The sequence below is a fragment of the Cervus canadensis genome, chromosome 8 (assembly GCF_019320065.1).
Source record: "Cervus canadensis isolate Bull #8, Minnesota chromosome 8, ASM1932006v1, whole genome shotgun sequence".
Lineage (NCBI taxonomy): Eukaryota > Metazoa > Chordata > Mammalia > Artiodactyla > Cervidae > Cervus > Cervus canadensis.
The window spans coordinates 75229113-75250643 of NC_057393.1; the positions used below are offsets into that span (position 1 = coordinate 75229113).

Below are 21531 nucleotides of genomic sequence, written 5' to 3' on the forward strand. Positions count from 1 at the left end.
TTCTTTAATTAGCTTTTATATGGTAAAATCCCTTCTTTAAGAGTCAACCAAATTATTTTGTTATTATTGATATTTTAATATTGCAAAATAGTTCAGTCAGAAAAATAACACACTGGAGTTTTACTTTATCCACGGGAAGGTGAGATCAGTCTATTCTTTCCTTACTTCTGCTAGACAAAAAGAGGGAGGGGGTCTTAAGTAATCTCAGAGTTCATCTTCTTTCTCTGGTAAGAACAATGAGGAGCTGGAAGGGTTCTACAGAAGGAAAAACCTAATAAGTGTGTGAACTTCCATCCACAATGTGGTATTGGAAGTGGTTTCAGTGTGGCCAAGAGAAAGGGAGATAAGAAAACCACTGTGTAGAAAGAAAAGTGCAGACAACAAATATTTTGATGCTGCAGAGAAAGTAAGAGGTTGAAGAGAAAGTTGTTGGGACAGGAATGCACACAGCAAAGGACACCCCCAATCTCCCCAATATAATTCCTCACAATGTAAACTTGCAACCCTTAGATGAAGCAGATAATGGAAACTCATTACATTAAGGAAAGTTTTTGTTTCTCTTTCCACATTATTACAACACAGTGTGCATTCCAATTACAAAAGCTATTTGTCTCAAATTCCCCACAGTTCATACCAACTAAGTAGAATTTCAAGGCCCCAAATTCTATCCTTAAAGAGGTATTTTACATTAAAAAAAGAGAGAGAAAAATACACAGTGTTCCTTATTCTTCAGAGGGCTTTCCCAGTCAAATCTCCTGTTGCTTATTTTCCCTTCCTCTGCACTAATCATAGAACTGTTTCCCAAATGAGACCACCCCCCACCCCCCACCCCCAAAAAATCAGTCATCTAGAGATCCTTTTATCAGGTCACATTCCTTGGCCTTGCCTCAATCTTACTGAATGAAGAATCTGGGAAAACTGGCCTCAGCAATCAGTATTATTTAAAAAATTTCTCTAAGTGAGTCTAACGAACAACAAGATTTAAAAACCACTAAGTACTTTGAATATGCACTATAAACCAATTTCTTCTGGAATCAATTATTAAAAAGTTACATTATGGACATTTTTAGAATTCAGGAAGATCAAAACCTCTAAATGTCTTGATGAAATTAAGAAGTTGGGTTTCTTTTCATTCATTAATAAACTATCAATTTTAAATACAAAAACAGCTCTGCTATAAATACTCTTGTTTATATGTGTGACATCAAGCTTAACCATCTACACATCCTTTTGTCCCCCATGGGTTTCCTGTTTAGTTTTTTATTAGTAACAGTATATTTCATAACTTAAAAAAAAAAAAACAAACAAACAAAAGGAAGGTTTTAATGTTAAGAAAAACATAAGACAATAGCAATACAGTTTAGATCATATATTAGGCAAGTAGCACAACAGCTGTATTATTCAGCATTACCACATGTCAGAAGGCTAGTCACATGTGTTCATAAAATTGGCCTTGTAACAGCCTATATCAGAAAATCAGTTTAAAAAAAAAAAAAAAAAGGAAAGAAAGAAAAGAAAGAAATTCTTTGGTTTTAAAATAAAAACCAATAGATTAATAATTTTCTCTAAATGTGCACATGACAACCGGGCCACCATGACCAAAATATTATTGTCTGACATCTAACAAAAGATGCCAAGAAACTGTTGATTATTAAACCCAAACTGCAAGAAAATATTAATGCTATTCCCAGAATACAGCATAGCTCATCACAAACCAGAATCACACAAAAGACAAGTCAGTTACCGGTGTTATTCAGTCTCATCATGCCAATTAAAATAGTCTAAGTTTGTTGTAGTAGTTAAAATCTAGGTTAAAAGAAAAAACAGGAAGTCGTCACATTAACGCATAAAATAGGGCTATGAAAATCAGCATTGTGCTAGAATGAAAGAAAAAGATGCCTTAATATGTTAAAAGTGAAGTTCCTCTTTGCCTAAAGAGGAAATAACTGGTCTAAATCAGAGGTCAACAACGTTGGTCTTGAGCAATGCTAGGAAAGTAAGTCAGTGAATGCTACCCGGGAGACACAAAGGAGAAAAAAACAGGAAAGGACACAAAAAATTCATTGGAGAAGACAGTGTTAAGAAAAAGCAACAGAACAAATTATAGAGCCCCTTCCATACACCAATATACACCTATCACTGGGTGTTACATCTCCCAGTGACCCTGAAAAGTTTCACACATTTTCCAGGCTTAGAGGTTAATTTGCCCAAGTCCACACAGCTAAGTAATCAACAGAGTCAGGATTCAAACACTAAACAGAATAATGACACTGAATCCCAAATTCTCCTTTAAAGCTGTAGTGGAATAGGGGAAGGAAGGAAAGAAAAAAACACATAGTTGATGGTGACCACTGAACACTAAAAATTCTTGGGGGACCTAGGCCAGGAGTTGCCAACCAGAGGTTCCCCTGCTATGACGTTGCTCCCTTGATCCACATTAAGTAATTCATCTGTCTTCTTCATTTTGCTTTCCTGACACAGTCCTAATAAATGTCATATTATCTACTCAGAACAAATATTTAAACTCTCCACTCATTCAATTTTGGGTACCTCAATTAAGACTTACGCTTTGACAGCAACTGAAAGTGAAAGTGAAAGTCGCTCAGTCGTGTCTGACTCTTTGCGACCCCAAGGACTGTATAGTCCATGGAATTCTCCAGGCCAGAATACTGGAGTGGGTAGCCTTCCCTTCTCCAGGGGATCTTCCCAACCCAGGGGTCGAACCCAGGTCTCCTGCATTGCGGGTGCATTCTTTACCAGCTGAGCCACAAGGGAAGCCCAAGAATACTGGAGTGGGTAGCCTATCCCTTCTTCAGTGGATCTTCTTGACCCAGGAATCCAACCGGGATCTCCTGCATTGCAGGCGGATTCTTTACCAACGAGCTATGAGGGAAGCTACTGGAAGCTGCTAAATGCCATGTGTTATATCATCCAGTTTCTAGCACAGGGCTCCATAAATAGAAGGTCTTGTGATCCAACAGGTACCATCCATTTCTTACACACCCAGTCATCTATCCATTCATATTCCCAGGTCCCTTTGAGATTAAAGAAATTACATATATATACATATGTATGTACACACACACACACACAAATATGAACGACAGGGTTTCCAGAAAAACCTACAATAAAAGAAGTGGTTACTGTATATGCCCACATGTTAGATTTAGAGATACAAATGATAATTACCAAGGTCAGCTTTTTCCTTGAGAACGTCTTTGAAGTTGAGTCCACTGTTCAAGGTTGACTGCCGGTACTTCAGCAGAGCTTCCTTCTGTCCATTCCTTCCCAGGGACTCCGTTTTCACTGACCCAGCTTGGAGACCACATCTCCACTTGGAGAAATCAGAATGTACCCACTTGACCAGGTCTTCAAGCTTCACAATCACCTTTTCGGAAACAGCAATGACTTCATCCTACAAGAGGTAGTTGGGAGAGAACAACAGTATTGGTGGTTCTGAAGTAAATAATACATTTTTCAATAAAGCCCATCTGAAATACCATTTGAGTAGTTTAATCTAATGTGAGCAGACAATGTGTTTTTTTTGGTGACAGAGGACCTTCAATAACTCACTTCATTTCAAAGGTTTTTCACTGCTTGTGGTCTAGCTAAGGAGTAATTTATAGGATTTTTTTTGTTATGTGCTTAGAAAATGTCCAAAAATTGGTCAGTAATTCTAATAGCTATTTTTAATGCTAGTTGCCAAAGCTCAGTCTCCCTTTTTGACCACTTGGGTGAAAGCTAATTTTTAGGTGCCATTAATTACAAAAGTAAAAAAGCGAGAAGTAGATGACTAATGGTTAGCCTGTCTCTATATAAATGGTCTAAGTAAATCTGGGATTCTTGGAACTCTGACTCACCCCCAAATTCCTATGTTTATGGTACATTTTCCCTTGGCTTATACACAAATATTGAATTTAACTTTTGTCCTAAAATTAAATAAAACTGTGATGTAATCCCAAAAGAAATACTTCATAAATGTTATGTGCTTCCCACTGAAAGAAACTTACACATTCTCAAGTTTCTTAAAAACTTTGTAAGTTGAGAAATGAACTGATTTTTTCTCTTAATACATATGGGGTAAGAGGCAAGAGGGCGGGTGAGGAGAGAGCCTTTGAATCTAAGAAAAGTAGTTGAAACTTAAGTTTCTCCTATGGATCATAAATTTGAATTTTAAGCATCTTCAATTGCTTCCAGGAAACAACCAACTTTTCTGACTCAGAATTAATCCAACAAGATATTTAATAGATATCTATTCCTAGAGCAAAGGAGGGCCTCTCTTTCCCGAAGATTCTTTGGAAAAGGCTTAAGAAGATCTTCTCACTGGGTTTAAAGTTAGATTATTTGAAGCATTTGACATTTCAACTTGAACTGACTTCTTTCATTTCTTTTGCTTCACGTTTCTGAAGAAAGTTGAGCTGTGAAAACCCCTAAGCTTACAAAATCTTAGAAATATTTTTGACAAACAACAACAGGAAGATGTCTCTGAGCTATTAAACAAAGGGAATTCAGAAGAGATTTTGGCTAATTTTTCTATAAAACATGACTCTTTCCTTCTTCTCTCCCACCTACACACACACACACACACACACACACACACAGTACACACTACTCCAAAGCAAACAAAAGAGTGTTTATTAAGATAAGCTTCATACAGTAAAAAAGCCCTGGATTTGAAAACATTTAGTCTTTTTAAAATGTTTTAAGGTAGGATCTAAAATTTCACTTTTCCTCATCCAGTTCCAAGCTGCCTCTGAGAAGAGTTTGTTAGGTAGCAGCAAAATAACAAATCTCGATCAAAAATGAAAAGTAAAACTTTTGTAATGGAATCCTTTCCCTTATCATGATTAAATATGAACTTCCACTAAATAGGAGACAAAGTGGGAACTGTTTTTATCTTCTGCTCAAGAAAAAAAAAAAGTCAATACTTTATAAACAATGGGGCATATTACAAAGTACCATTTCAATGGATGATTTCACTCAGACTCACTACACCATCCTCTTGAAATAAAAGATCTGTAGTTGTCACGCATTTTATAGCTATTACATGGTGATTATTAAATGCCAGAATAAAAATTCAGGCTGGGTATTGTTTCAAAGCATATGGGAACAGCTTCTGGAAAGGGCAAACCAGAAATCAAGTTTAGACTATACTGGAAAATAATTAAGTATCATGGTATATAAGGCTCAACATTAGCAAAAATGGAATTTGGCAACAGTTTTACCAAATATGGTTCCCTAGAAGAGACAAGTCTGGAGATGAGTGTTATTTTCAAATAGCTCTAACTATGATCAAATGATTATCATTTCAATTACCAGTTGCTTCAGATCTTTTCCAAGAAATGGCATGACTAGCTCTGGCTGGCTTCCAACACCCGCCAAACAAATCGTTTATTAACCAAGAGAAAATACAATCCTTATGATGTCATTGATGAATAAACCCATCTTTCAAGATCCAGTCTATAGATTTAGTCTTCCTTCCTCTTTCTCTCTGAAACAGGCTTTCTGAGTACTATGTATATACACAATACATAAAAATAAATGCAGGAATTCAAATAAACACATATTAGCCATAAACCCAAGTTTGGATTAATTGTGAAACCACCAGTATGTCTCACTGTGGATTCAGAGAAACTAGCCCTACAACATTGTCAAATGCCAGGATTTAGAAGGAGATCTGATAAGTGGAGGAGGTGGGAGAAACTAAACAACCCAAAAGAGCAAAACAGCCAACACATATACAGAAAGCGTCTCAGGAAACATTACTCTGTATACACAATGGCACAAATCACATGTTTGTATTTACTATTCTGTGCCAGTGCTGACTGAAGTTCCTAATACCATTCTTGGGCAAGTCTCTATGTCTAAGAAAAGAATTTCAATAAGCTCATCTAATGATTACATTAGCTCTCTGCAAACCAAAAATTAGCACTAGATAAGTATTGCTGACTTACTCTCATAAACATAAAGAAATACACTATTATTCTATTAACACACCTTAGCTCTTTTAACCCAGAACCGAATCAATATTTATATAGACTGAGCTGGGACACTTTCTAAGTTCATATCCCCTTTCATCATTGCTTTAAGCTGCCTATTTCTGTCATTTGGATTTTGTTTCTCCAACTGTGTAGTAACAGCATACTCAATCACAGATTCCTCTAAGTCAAAGGAGATCATCTGGTCATATATCAGCCAGCTCATGTGTGTGGCTGGCCTCTCCAAGTGTTGTACAAATTGAGAAATTTTACACAAAGTCTCCAGATTTCTAACTCCTCTTATAAAATAAAATAAAGTGATATCTGAAAAAAAATAACCCAGAAAACCCCTCTCAAAACAGAAAAGTTGAAACTGAGTAAGAGCTGCTTTCTTTAGATGGAATGCAAGCCGTCTCGTTTGCCACTGACCCCACCACTCCCTGTCAACTTACATTCAGCCCACCGTTTCCATACCTGCCTGGCCCCTTGGACAGGCACCCATCATTTAAACTTCCATGCCCTAATTTATCCCACCTCCTTCACTTCAGTGTTGAGGACAGTAAGACTCAGTGACATGTCCTACTGTCAACTGCAGGTGGAAGCTGGACAAGAATCCAAGTTTCCTATCTGCCAACACGGCATTCATCCTGGACTCTGGAGCCAGATTACCTGGGTTCAAATCCCAGCCCTGTAATTTACTCCCTGTGGAACACTGGGCAACTTTAACTTTCTTGTGCTTCCATTTTTAAAACACACATTTTTTAAAATTTTAAAGTTTAGTAATACTGTCTATCTCTGATGGTAATGGTGAGGATTAAATTTGTCAACATAAATGAAGTGGTATGTCACATCATTGTCCTTGTTTCTCTGAATTAGTGTTTTCCAAATAGTACCACACAGAGAGGAGTTTAGATGGCTCATGGATAAATCTTTTAAAATTCAATATAACTTACTCATTGCATATTTATTCTTGTAGTAACTTTCCACTTATGGGGAAGTGGTACTGCGCTTCCCATTTAGGGGAGATATAGAAAGTTTCTTTTTAAAAAACTTTGTTTTAAAAAATGGGTTAGTTTGAACAAAAGCATTAAATAAACATAGAAAATATGGGTATGGCAAAAAAAAGTCTTGATGCTATGAAAATAAAATTTGGAACACTACATTATATATCAGTGGCTCTCAAAGTATGGTCCAGGAGCCCTGGGGAATCCCCAAGACTATTTCAGGTGGTCCATAGAGTCAAAACAATGATCATAATAATACTAAGAAATTATTTGCTTTTTTCACTCTTATTCTCTTTCAAGTGTCTAGTGGGGTTTTCCAGTGACTATATGACAGATGGTATGGCAAAAGAGTGAATACAGAAGGAGATATGAGAATACAGCTGTCTCTGTTAAGCTCAATGGTAAAGAAATTTACAAAAATGTAAAACAATGCCACTGTTTATACTAATTTTTTTGTTTTTGAAAATATGGTTAATTTTCATAAAAATGTGTTACATTTACATAATGGGTTTACATTGCCATTTTCATTTTATTTTTAAAATCAACTTACAGTAAAACTTCCTTTTTTGGTGTACAGTTCTTTGTACACATGGCAACTACTGATCTTGCTTGGTATGGTTTTCTCTTCTGCAAAATGTCATATAAATTAAATCATACAGTGTGAAATCTTTTAAGACTGCTTATATTTCACTCAGCATAATGCCTTTGAGAGCCACCAGGCTGCTGCCGGTATCAACAGCTTGTTCCTTTTTTTCTGCTGAGTAGTACCCCATGGTATGGATGTGTTCCGTTGAGGAACACTGGGTTGTTTCCAACTTTGGTGATTACAAATAGAGTTGCTATAAATATTCATGTACAAGTTTTCGTGTGAACATGCATTTTCAGTTCTCTTGAATAAATACCTAGGAGGGGGACGGTTGAGTCATATTGTAAGTATATATTTCATTTTGCAGAAGCTGCCCAACTGTTTTCCAGAGTGGCTGTACCATTTTGCATTCCCACAAACAATGTATGAGAGTTCCAGTTGTCCCCTGTCCTTACCAGCTCTTGATACTATTACTGTTAATTAACTTATTATTGCCATTTTAATATGTATGTAGAGGTTTCTCATCATGTTTTTAATTTTCATTTCCCTAATGGCTGATGATGTTGAACATCTTTTCAGGTGCTAATTTGCCATCCGTATATCCTTTCTGGTGAAATGTGTATTTAAGTCTTTAGCCCATTTTAAACATTGGGTTGTTTATTTTCATATTGTTGAGTTTTGAGAGTTCTTGTACCCTCGTGATACGTCTTTTATTAGACATAGGGTTTGAAAATATTTTCTCCTATTCTGTAGCTTGTCTTTTCATTCTTTATCAGTGTGCTTAACAAAAAGTTTTATACTTTGATCAAGTCCAATTGATCATTTTTTAATTTTATGCATTGTAGTTTTACTTTTATACCTATGAATTCTTTTGCCTGATTTCTGGTCATGAAGAATTTCTCCTTTGTCTTCATAGCTTTATAGTTTTACATTTACAAATATAATCCATTTTGGTTTTTTTTTCCCATTTGTTTTTATTAGTTGGAGGCTAATTACTTAACAATATTGTAGTGGTTTTTGTCATACATTGACATGAATCAGCCATGGATTTACATGTATTCCCCATCCCGATGCCCCCTCCCACCTCTCTCTCCACCCGATTCCTCTAGGTCTTCCCAGTGCACCAGGCCTGTTTTGATTTAATTTTTTGTGAAGTGTGAGTCAGCTTGACAATCAGTTTTTGCATATAAATGTCACATTACTTTTATTTTTAAATAAATTGAGCATTTAAAATTATTTTAAGATTTAATTGCTAATACCAGTAGATATAATCCACATAAACCAAAGCACCTCTGTGGTCCTAAATAATCTGAGCATAAAGGGTCTTGAGTTTAAAAACTTTCAAAACCACTATATCACTAACCAAGGCTATTCTTAACTTTTATATACAATGGAATATTACTCATCTATTAAAAAGAATGCATTTTAGTCAGTTCTAATGAGGTAGATGAAACTGGAGCCTATTATACAGAGTGAAGTAAGTCAGAAAGAAAAACACCAATACAGTATTAACAAATATATATGGAATTTAGAAAGATGGTAATGATGACCCTGTATGCAAGACAGCAAAAGAGACACAGATGTAAAGAACAGACTTTTGGACTCTGTGGGAGAAGGTGAGGGTGGGATGATGACAGAATAGCATTGAAACATGTATATTACCATATGTGAAATAGATCACCAGTCCAAGTTTCATGCATGAAACAGGGCACTCAAAGCTGGTGCACTGGGACAACTGTGAGGGATGAGATGGGAGGGAGGTGGGAGGGGGGGTTGGGACAGGGGGACACATGTACACATGTGTATAGGGAACCCAAATTTTTTAATACTGAGCAATAAGTATGTCTGCCCTTTATTTCGGAGAAGGCAATAGCACCCCATCCAGTACTCTTGCCTGGAAAATCCCATGAACGGAGGAGCTTGGTAGGCTGCAGTCCATGGGGTCACTAAGAGTTGAACACGACTGAGTGACTTCACTTTCACTTTTCACTTTCATGCACTGGAGAAAGAAATGGCAACCCACTCCAGTGTTCTTGCCTGGAGAATCCCAGGGACCGAGGAGCCTGGTGGACTGCCGTCTATGGGGTCACACAGAATTGGACACAACTGAAGCGATTTAGCAGCAGCAGCAGCAGCCCTTTGTTTTAGAGGAAGACACAAGCTCCATCTTCCAAGGCTGTTCACGACATAAACTTTCTTGAAAAGATAGTTGGAACAAAGGCAGTCAGTAGTTCTGCTCACAAGATGTGCAGATACTCAGTGGACCCATGAAGAACACCTACCCAACAACTATTCAATTTCTCTCCTCCCTCATTCTATTTCCCTACAGGGAAAATGTAGGAAAGCATATATCCTTAGGTTTCTTCTGGGTCCAGTCTTCTTTCTCTGTGTATCACTCCCTGAAGAAATCATTCTCCATGGAGATTCCAATGTTAATCTCTAAACCCATGACTACACTCTATAGATTGGTTCCAACTAGTTGGTTTAAACCTTCGTCCAGACTCCAGTCCTTTGTTCAGTCCTCAGTTTAGATGTCTCAAGAGTCAACTCAAGTTCAGCGGAACTGCACCACCCATTTGGCTTATATGTAAGAAAAGAGCTTAGTTGACACAAGAATTTAATATTCCCCACTGTGGTTAACTTTTTGCCTGTATCTATTCTTCCTTTCTTCTTTAATAAGAGATTGCTAATTTGCTGGGCACAGAATAAAGACATCATTTCCCTGCTCCCCTTACAGCCAGATGCAGCCACCTGACCAAGTTTTGACCAATTGGATGTGATCATCAGTAATGTGAACAACTTCTGGATCAGGCCCTCAAAGGGGATGGATATGCCTTTGGATCATACAAATGGAAGCAAATCTCTGAGGCGAAAAAAGATAGAGGCAGTCAAGTCTCAAAGATTTCATGGAGCAGAGTCACCACATTAACCCTGAACCACTTACCCACAGGCTGTGACATGAGAGATTTTGAACTCCCAGGTTATTTAAACAACTTTAATTCTGGGCCTCTGTTAGCACAGCTAAGCCTATATATATATGTGTGTGTGTACATATAAATAAAAAATATATATATATATATATATTTTTTTATGTGAACAGAACCTTCCCTATAGCACCATGTGGTACCCAATAACAGACCTTCGCTGAGGAAAGCCATATTCAGCTATGTTAATAGAGCCCAAAGGACAATAAACACATTAGTGTATTATGTGGGGGTTGGCAGGGAGAAGGGGCGGTTAAACGGGGAGAATAGGAAAACATGGCTTATTCACCTTAATCATCCTCAAACATCCTGTGTTTTTAAAATGTTCTTTGTAGAGCAGTTGAAATGTGATAAATGTCAGGAACACAAAACACATTAATAGGTGATGTTAGCTAAAAAAAATTGTGAAACCAAAATAACAGTCTACTTGGTTCCACAAGAGTGGGTAATTTGAAAAAAAATTTAATATAGACCATTTTAAAGTCTTTACTGAATGTTACAGAATTGCTTCTATTTTATGTTTGGGGGTTTTTTTTGGCCTCGAGCATGTGGGATCTTAACTCCCCCACGAGGGATCAAACCGGCAGCCCCCGCACTGGAAGCGAAGTCCCACTGAATTGCCAGGGAAGTCCCAAGAGGGGGAGTTTTTTATCAAGACAGAAACTAAAACTGAAGACAAACTTTTAAAAGTTACTGATGCCCTAATCATTGGAATGGGCATGTATGCCCATGGTGCACACCAGCGGACTCAACCAAGGAAAAGAAAGTGCCCCACTTAAGCCTGGTTACACTGGCCACTCACTCCTTTAAATCCAAGCCTCCCTCAGATAGCTGCCATTCAAGACCCTACCCATCTGCCCCCTCACTCTCCCTGTAACACATCTGTGTGTCTTGCTAATAGGCTATCTATGGAAAGAGTTAAAGGTTTCATTCGGCAGGCACATGGGTGTCAATCAGAGATCCAAGAATATCCAGCAAAAGAGAATGGTAATGTGGGTCAACAATACAAAGTTTTCACTGATTAACAGTGAAATGAGAACAATGAAGACAAAGCATTGTATATTTCAAGAAACTAAATATGCTAGATTTCAAGGACTATCCTTGTATCAGTCAGGATCCCAACAGGAAAAAGATGGAATATTTGAATGACGATAATCACAAAGGGACTAATAACAAAGATGTGGGTGGGTGTAAAAGAACCCTAAGACAGCGTAGTCAAGGAAAGTGGGCTCATAGCAGCTCACCTGTCACCATTCCTGGGTGAAACTGTCAAAGGTGGAGGGAATGGCTACAGGATCAGAGCAGACCTTCTACCAGTGGCTTTGACTCTTTCTCAGCGGGACACCGACAGTCTGTGGGAACCTCACAGGAAAGAACAGGATAAACACCTGCCTTCACTCTCCTCCATCCCTCTCTCTTCTATGGGGAACCTTGATAGAAGCGGGGCCCAGGAATTCTGTTAATGGGGCCACACAGGCGGGCCCTCAGGGCAGAAAGAAGGGAGATTCTAATCAAGAATGCTAGTCAAGAGAGGCTCCCTACACACTCTTTTCTATTTAAGACTTCATATCTCTTCCTTTCATCTGGTGGTGTTTTAGAGGGGGAAAAAAGATATTATGAGGATGGCAATGGATAGTAGTAGCTGTTTTTTAATGTATTTAACTTGACAAAATAAAATGATACCAACACTAACTTGGTTCCTGAAGTGGGAATTACTGAGATTATTAGTTGTGACATACTAAATCATTGTTAGGTGTCAGAATTTGATGCCAAATTGCATCATTCTCTCTCCTACAATAAACACCTTTTTAATGGCAAAGATGTTTGTTTAACTTTTACTTCTCTTGTGCTTTCTAAGGAGCCATGGACTGTGCTGAGCCCAGAGCTTACAACAGGTACGTCTGCTTGTTGTGGATAGCCCCCACCCCTGTCTGGATGCTCCATGCTAGAAGAAACTAAGAGAGGTGAGGAAGCACTGGCTTGTGAGTCTCATGGACCCAGGTTCCAATGTAGCTCTACTGTGTTTAATATTAACGTTGGGGTGTGACCATTATCTTGCTCAGGTCTCATCTTAAAAAGGCAGGGCTGGGGGAGGTGAATAGGATAAAAGAACCCACCTCATAGCGTATCTAGCCTATGGGGTAATTCTAGCACAACTGTCGATGAAGGCATCCTAGAAATCATGGGTATGACTATTATTACATATTAACATCACTGTAACTGAAAAGGAGCGGGGCTGGTCTTCGCAAGGCACCTGCAAGGAACTGTGTACTTCCTAACTCTTAATTCTTTGTCTGGGGATGATATCCCTGTAGCTCCTGATGGGTGCCTCCAAGGCAAAGATGAGCCAGAAAGCAATCAAGAATGTTTGGGCTTCTAAGTTATATTCCTCAACTCTCAAGGATATAGCAGTGACAAGCTCTGAGGTATGTTATTTTACCCACACTAATCTATAAATTCAACAGACATTATCTTATCTAATCCCCATAAGGACTTGCTGAGGTAGGTGTTCTTAGGCCCATTTTAGTGATGAGAAAACTGAAGTAGAACCTGAAACCAGTTTGGTAACCCTATGGTCTCTGGGAAACTGGTCTCTCTTTTTTTTTTTTTCCCCCCAACTGTGCTACACAGCATGTCCAATCTTAGTTCCCTGACCAGGGATCAAACGCATTCCCCCTGCAGTGGAAGCTGGATTCCTAACCACTGGACCACCAGGGAAGTCCCAGAAACCAGTCTCTTAAGCCATTACAGTAGTAACACTCCAACCTACTCCTGTCCTGGAATAAGTAAACCTTCCCCACCTCCCACCAATTTCCCAGGGTGGGTGGGATTTAAAGTCATTTTGCAACAGAAAATATCTTAATTTTTATTTTGTTTTTGTCCCCAAAGTAAGACTATATGCCTTAATTTAAAATGTGAAGAATTTTCTGTTGTCTGAGTGATGAAGACATCCTCTCAAGTATGCTAAGGTTTAATTTGACTCCCTTAACATGATGCAATGGATTTGCCATGGAGGCTCCCTAGTGTATAGGGTTCCAATTTCCCAGGCCAGTCCCTTCTCTTTCAGCCACTGCCCCCTCCACCACCAGATGTCTGGGTGACTTTTGTGGCTCAGTGGATTTTGGAAATTCATCCTGGCACAATTAGAGGGAGTAAGCAAACACAAGACTGCTCTCAGGGACGATTTGTCAAATGTAATATGACCATCCTTCATGGCATTGCCAAAGGCATTTGAGTATCAAACAAGTAATTCAAAAACCCTAAATATTTTATGTTCCTAAATACATTTTTAATACACGCTAATCTAAAATCTGTTAGGCAGCAGCCTGCTCCCCTACCAGAAGGCCATCTTGAAAGAAAACCTCAGAAATATCCTGTCGTTAATTCCCAGTTCCATTTCTTTTCTTTTGGATTTACCATGCATTCATCTTTTTTCCTCCCTAAGATTAAAAAAAAAATTACACAGAAACAAGAAAACACATCCCCGCATTCTCTCTAAACAGGGAAGCATTTGATATGTAGAGAAGATACCTTCAGTCAATGGTTGAACCAGTCTACCCTTCCTTTAGCCAAATTAATAGGGTGTTAACGTCACAGTCTATTTTTTCTTAACTACTTTCAGGCTGCCATAATAAAAACTAGCTTGGCACTCATATACTTAGCTCTGGCCATTAAAACAGAAGCAAAAGAAGATAAAGGAGCACCATTCCAGTGTTAAAGCTCAACCGAGGTACCTATAAAGAACATTCTCAAAAGCACAAACAATAGCAATAGAACTCAGATTCAACCACCACCCAACCCGGATGTTCTAACACGCTGAATGACTTCAACTCATTACTTTCGCATCTCCCGATCTTTTTTTTACCTAGTTTTATAGGCACATGGCACTCTGCCCAGGTACAAAGTTCAGTGGGGCCCATATTCCTTTGAGACCCTAAAAGGAAGAAGAAAATTCCTTGTCCCTGTTGGTATATGAAAATCACAATGGGAGCCATCAAAATTAGTCAAAGTTATTGGTGATCTGGCAACAGCATCTTGATATACGGCTGCCATTAATGAGAAGAGCAGTCTTCACAGACAATCATCGAAAGCCTTAACGCCTATTTAGGACACTTTAATGTAGAAACCAAGTAAATCTTCCTATTTTGTGTAGCTTTTATTTAAACATAAACATATGATTTAGACATGCTCCCTCCTGTTAAACTTTTTTTTTTTTTTTTGGCTCTGTTTGCTTAGCACAGTTCACATTATTATCTTCACATGTACAATGGCAGTGGAATAATTTGAGACCCAGGGCTTTATTTAATAATGTAATTATCCTATATTGGATTACTTAAAAGGGGCTTTGGATTTTAAAGTTCTAGTTTTTCCCATACTGGCGATATGCTCTGACACAGTAAATGATTCAGGCTTTAGTCAAAAGCTCTAAACTCAGTTTGGAAAAATATTGAGTGTTTTTGAATAAGACAGGATTAGCATAAGAGCCAATTTGCAACCACAGTTGGTGACCTTTCTACGCCTGTTCAAAGACTGTGGTGTGGAGACCAACACAGAGGACAGACCACGAGCAACTTTAACTGCCTTATTTCCACTCTCTGCCACCTCAGGGATGGTATATAGACCAGAGAATAAAGCCCAAGTTTTCCTCAAGGTACACTTCCTGAAGGCAGGGCTGTAACTTGTCTTCCATACCTTCTGATATTCTATATACTACCAGGAGGAGCTGAATGAATAAACGAATGAGTGAATGAATGAACGCCGTTGAGTGTTCTGACAAAACAGTTGCAGAAGGGAATCCAGAAGGACCCATCACAAGCTGAGCATTCATAAGCTGAGCTTCGCCCAATGCTATTGTCCGGAGGAATTTTGTTTGAATTTTTCCCCAACTCAACTGAATCTGATCCAATTAACCCGTAATCTGCTGTGTGACAGGTATTGGGCTGAGGACCAGCCGTGGACAGAAAAGGATGAAATGACACCGGTGCTGCCCAGGGCTCCTGTCTCTTGCCTAGGAAGTGAAGGTTCCTCTCGCTCTCTCTAGTCTCCTTTGCCAGAGAATCCATTCACTCCTTCATGTTCAATGTCCAGGGCATATCCTAGAGCTGCGCTCCACTCTGGCACAGCAAGGGGCCGGGGAAGAACAGTCTAGCGGGGGCAAGGGACACAGGACACAGACAGCAAACCACAGTCCTCAGCTAAAAGTGACTTATAGAATGAGAAACTGTCATAAGTGATCTCATTCATTCAACAAATATTTATTGAGTGCTAACTATATGTCGGACTTTCCTGGTAGCTCAGTGGTAAAGAATCTGCCTGCCAATGCAGGAGACGCAGGTTCAATCTCTGGGTCAGGAAGATCCCCTGGAGAAGGAAATGGTGACCCACTCCAGTATTCTTGCCTGAGGAAGCCCATGGACAGAGGAGCCTGATGGGCTACAGCCCATGGCGTTGCAGAAGAGTCGGACATGACTCAGCTCCTGAACAACTATATGCCAGGCTTTGGGATTATCATCAGGAATTACATAAAAATCCCTACCTTCCTGGAACCTACCATTGTGGCGGAGGGGTACTGTTTGTGTCTGTGTTGGGGGACAGGGATGTAAGGAGTCAGATAATAAAATATGAGGCAAAAGAACTAGGAGAGGCCATAATGGGAGACAAGGGGTAGGACTGGGTATGATGTCAAAGCAACGGTCAGGGAAGGTCTCTGCTGAAACCCTGAGGAAGAGAAGGAACAAGTGAGGCTAAAAGGGGAGAGAGGTGGGAGAGGGACGCCGGACCCTGCACACAGAGGGAACAGAGGACACAGAGGCACTGGCAGGGACGTGGTGTATTGTCAAACTCAAGGTGAAAAAAAAACAAAAAGGAAAACACACACAACATACACACATCCTAGAGCTGATGTGTGCTTCTAAATTTAAAATCCAGACTCCTTTCCTCTAAGTTTCCGGCAGGTTTAGCACGGAAGCTACTCCATAAATCAATTTCCATTATTAAAATACTGACTAGAATCTGCTTAATGCCACCCTTTTCTCAAATCTTTAATGCCTCCATAGGTATGTTTTAAACACCTTATCAAAAACCAAGTTTCATCTTCCCTGAAACAGATGGGTTTTCCTATGGAAACAGCTAACTTCCACATAATTTAAAAGATGGAGGGCCAGCTGCTCCCTGACATGTGCATGAAGTTGAAGGGTGGCTAAGAGACGCATATCTCCTATAGATACACTTGTCAGGAACACAAACTGGGACAACAATCCCTTTCATTTGGATGTTTAGGTTTTCTTTACATGGCTATATGCCAACCTGATTTAATGCCTCTCCTTAACTATGGTGCATGGAATGTACCTATGTTTTTATACACTTAGGAGCCTGTTTAATTATACCAGTTATAGATCCTCATTCCCCTTCTCGCTACGGACTCATCATCACACCAGACACAATGCCCTTTCCAGCAAAACTCCTCTAATTCACTGGTGAAGACATGAAGTTTAAGAAAGACTCAATATAACTTGTTGACATGCTCAAAGACTAACAAACCTTTGATGGATTAAAGCAATCGGCTATCTACTATTAATACATACGTCATCTATAATTAAATGCCCAGAAAAGTGGGTAGGTGTTTGGAAGGAGCCACTCAAGGAACATACATAAAAACAAGAAAAGGAGAAAAAAAAAAAAAGAGCAAGACAGGGTAAGAAGATTATCTTCCAATCCTCACCAAACTAGCTTTATACTAAAGTGACTGGTTCCACTGATTGTAGTGGGCATCCTCTCTGAGGGTGCCCAATGATCCCCACCTATCTGTATTCATGCCCTGTGTGATCCCCTACCCTTGAATGTGGGCTGGACACAACGTCTTACATCTAACAAGCAGACCTATGGAAAAGTGATAGGATTTCAATTCTGAGATTAGGTTACAAAAGGTCTGTGGCTCCTGCCACATACTGTGAGGGAAGTCAGTTCCCACGTAGGAGCTGGCCTGTGGAGAGAAGCCTGTGAGGCATGATAAGAAACCAGGGAGATCAAGGTCCATGGCTAACAAGGGAGCAGGACCTCAGTCCAACAGCCCAGGAACAGACAACTGAGTGAACTCAAAAGTAGAGTCTAGCCCAAAAGAGCTTTGAGATGAGTAAGGCCCAGCCAGGCACCCTGCAGGAAGCTTTGAGAGACCCTGATTCAGGCACACCTAGCTAACCTTTACCCAGACTCCTGACCTACAGAAACTGTGAAGATAATGTTTTAAGATGTGAAATTTGGAGTAAGTTGTTACAGAACAATAGAGAGCTAGTACACTAGTCTTTAAACACAAAATACTTTTACACATTTTTATGTGACAATGAAAGTCTGTGAAACAAGGTGCTAAATAACAGTTTCAACTATGTCTGGAAATTAATTTCTGCTAAGAAACTGACAAGCCAATGGAAAAATGCTTTATGCAACTGCCTATATCCTGGAAAAACTGCCTTCACAAGAGGTATTTTCTTTTTTTTTTTTTTTTTAAGAGGTATTTTCTTTTGGGGGGTAGCCACAGAAACGTCCCAGAATACCACAAAACAATGGAGGGGCTTCCCTGGTGGCTCAGACAGTAAAGAATCCACCTGCAATCCAGGAGACCATGTTTGATCCCTGGGGCGGGTCGATCCCTTGGAGAAGCAAAAGGCTACCCAATCCAGTATTCTTGCCTGGAGAACTCCACGGACAGATGAGCCTGGTGGGTGGGCTATATTGTCCACGGGGTCTCAAAGAGTCAGACACAACTGAGGGACTGAGCACATAGAACTATATACATGTACCTGTCAGGATGGAAGGGCCAAAGTAAAATATAAACCCATCAAGTAAAGCTAACTTTCTCTCTTCTATGCAACCAGAGGAAGAAGAGCCAATCTTACTCATCTCATCACCCCCCAAAGCACCCTGTACTAATACACATCGATTGCATTGAACTGAATAAGTTTGCAATCAAAAGCCTATATTTAAAAATAGAAATGGTGTGCCTTTAAGAACAATATTATATCCTCAGCTATTGCAGAAGAACCCCAAGCGTCATCTCTCTTGTCCTCCTCTCACCTTTTCAAGGGCCTTGGCACAGCTGACCATTTAGACACTGTGCCGGGTATACATACAATCTACAGGTCCTGCAAACACACAGTCCTCATGGCCAAGATCAAGGCAAGGCTTCTCTTTGCTTTAGCCAAAGAGAAAAAGGCAGAAAACAGCCTTAAAAATTAAGATGAAAAAATATTAAGACAACTGAGGTACTTCAATATTCTGACATGCTGAAAATGTTTTCACTCCACTGCTTTGGGGGTCATTTAAGGAATTCTGGGGGTCAGGAGTGATTTGAACACCTGCTTGGCTGTCTATTAAATTACTGATCCAGTAACATCCAAAATGTGGAGAAACAGGACCTACAACTATAAAGAAAAACGCCAGAGCCCATTGATCATTTTAAAAGACACTACCATGTGTGTGATTCATATAATTTGCATTAGAAAAAAACATCTTTAGCCTTTACTCTAGAACCTCCTCCTTGCCTGCCCAGATCGTTGGGGCTGTATATTTTACAACCCGATGCACTGTTGCTGAATTCACATTCAGCCCCCAGGAGCACAGAACACAATTAGACTATTATGAAGAAGGTCCACAAGAAACAGAACGGAACAGATTATTTCACTTAAGACATACAGAATTCAATTATTTTCTGTATTTACAACCCATGTACACTAGATTTTGGAATAATTTGGTGGGGAGCTTGAGTACTATAGCAGTGTTTTCATCTGAATTCTAGTCATCTGATATGCACTGTGGGATTACCCCAAAGCTAAAGGATTTAATGGCCCAGCAGGCAGTCTCTGTCTTGAAGATCCTTCTTCTAAGCTCCCCCAGCCATTTTGGCTGGGACCCTATCCCTTTATATCCATTTGCTGATGCTTTCTGCTTTTTAAAAGAACCTGGCATTACACATCTTAAAGGAATTGGTTTGGAATGCACTCCCTACCACCACCACCAAAAGAAGAAGAGGATGAGATGACAGGGTGAAACTAGTTTCCAAATTAGGGGTGTTCTGAAGAATAGGAACTAGGAGAGACTTTTTTAAATGGTGGGAAAATGAGGATATTTAAAATAAATCCACTGTTGTGACATTCAGCACATCAACACCAGGTTTCCTGGAGGTTGCATCATGAAAGGGGAGAGACCTGGGAAGCACCAGGTCTGAACTTCCTTTAGTACACTGAGATGGGACATCCAGAATGTAGGTTTTATCTTTTGACTCCCATCTCATTTTATTTTGTTGTGGCTGGTGGAAGGAGTGCCTCCTCAAGGTTCTTTAAGACCCAAATGGAACAGAGCTCAACAGGCTTGAGGGTGCCCCGTTCAGAGTGACAGGAAAGCTCAAACACACCTCAAAAAAACTCTGAACCTAAACACAAGAAAAATCTTTTGGAGAATGGAGAACCAGGAAGTTTAATTCTGTTTAAATTGATAATTTTCTTAGTTATTTTTTTTTAAACAATAGCTAGAAATCCAATGACTCAACCAATAAATTACTTATTAAGGCACTATTAACAGTCTGAGCAATGTGACAGACTTCGTGGAGACAACAAAGTTAAGATTTGGTCCAGAATCAGGAAGGGCAGGGTCAATAACTCACATCTGCTAAAGGCCTGGGTCTGCTATTAGCCAGACTACGGTTTGGGGTTTATGCACATATAAATCTCATTTGATAATCACAGCCCAGCAAGACTAGCCTATTTCACAGATAAGGAAACAGGGACCCCAGAAAAATTCAGTAATGGACCAAGATGACATGCAGCTAAGAGGCAGAATACACATGCATGTGTGGTTCTACCAAGCTTCAAGACAAACAGTTTATATCCTAACTAGCAAGAAACAAGACATGTGAAATTACTAACCAGCCCTGCCTCCAGGTTGAGGTCCAGGTCCAGCCTGACCTGCTAGACAACTCCAGGTCCGGCCCAGTCTACCTCCCTGTCCATCGGACCCCTGCTGCTCTGCCAAGGGCAGGCCACTTCCAGTCCTGGAACGTCCTGCCTTTCTATTTTTCTGTGGCTTCTTTTGCCTCCTCTCTCACTCTCTTCAAAACCTCCACCCATGAAAGCCCTAGGTATTTTCAAGGGCCTGATGTTCACAAGCTCCCCTTCTCCAGGGTGCCCTCAGCATGGCTACAGGAGACCTCCCGACTCACTCACTCCTTTCTCTCCACATTTCCATCCCTGTTCCCTTCCTGACTGTGGGCCCCAGCTTGTGCATCCATCCATTCCTTCCATCCCTCCAGACTCTCTGGCTGGAGAGAATGGTGAGGGTTTTGTCCACCAGGCTGCTTGAGCTTCTTCCTTTGCTGCCCCTTTAAGACCAAAAGATTCCTTCTGCTTCACTACACAAAATGGGCCAAATATGAGAAAGTTTTAAAAACTGTAATACTCCAAACCTTTGCTCTGCAGAATGCAAGGTGGCAGTCCACGGGCCACATCTAGATTGAAGACACATTTTGTTTGGCCCACAGAGTTTTTTAAAAATTGAACAGAATTGCCAACTACACAAAAATATGGCTTTGGGGCACTTCTCTTGAACAGTGGAAAAATCGGGCAACATCAAATGACACTGCTGCCCCGCAATGATGGGCAGGACCTGAGGAGCAACGTACAAACAAGTCACTGCTCCCTGGTTCTTCCAAGCATCACATCGTCCCCCAGCCTTGGCTCCACCATGGCTTCCTGACGGGGCCCACACCTGTGCCTCTGCTCTGGGTCCCCCTCTCCCCTCATCAGGCAAGGTGGGTTTTGAACAAGACCTTGAAAGATGGATACAGAGGTTGTGCTATTTTATTACTTCACGGGGAAAAACCTCAGCAGATTTTACACCCCCTTTCTGGTACGGCCCCGTTTCTTCGGCTTGTTAGCAGGACAGCAGGAGGGTTTTGCCTTCTGTGTTCTGGAATCAAGACAGCTCAAGCT

The 21531-nt window shown here is 40.0% G+C and overlaps 1 protein-coding gene across 2 annotated transcripts in view; it reads right to left on the reverse strand.

The window, feature by feature from the left end:
* Nucleotides 1-21531, reverse strand: part of ARID5B (AT-rich interaction domain 5B) — a 188096-nt gene that overhangs the window by 152515 nt on the left and 14050 nt on the right. For both annotated transcript variants that reach the window (XM_043476869.1, XM_043476870.1), the window contains one exon: nt 3190-3415. In XM_043476869.1, the coding sequence (XP_043332804.1) occupies nt 3190-3415 (226 nt within the window). The remainder of the gene's footprint in view (nt 1-3189; nt 3416-21531) is intronic.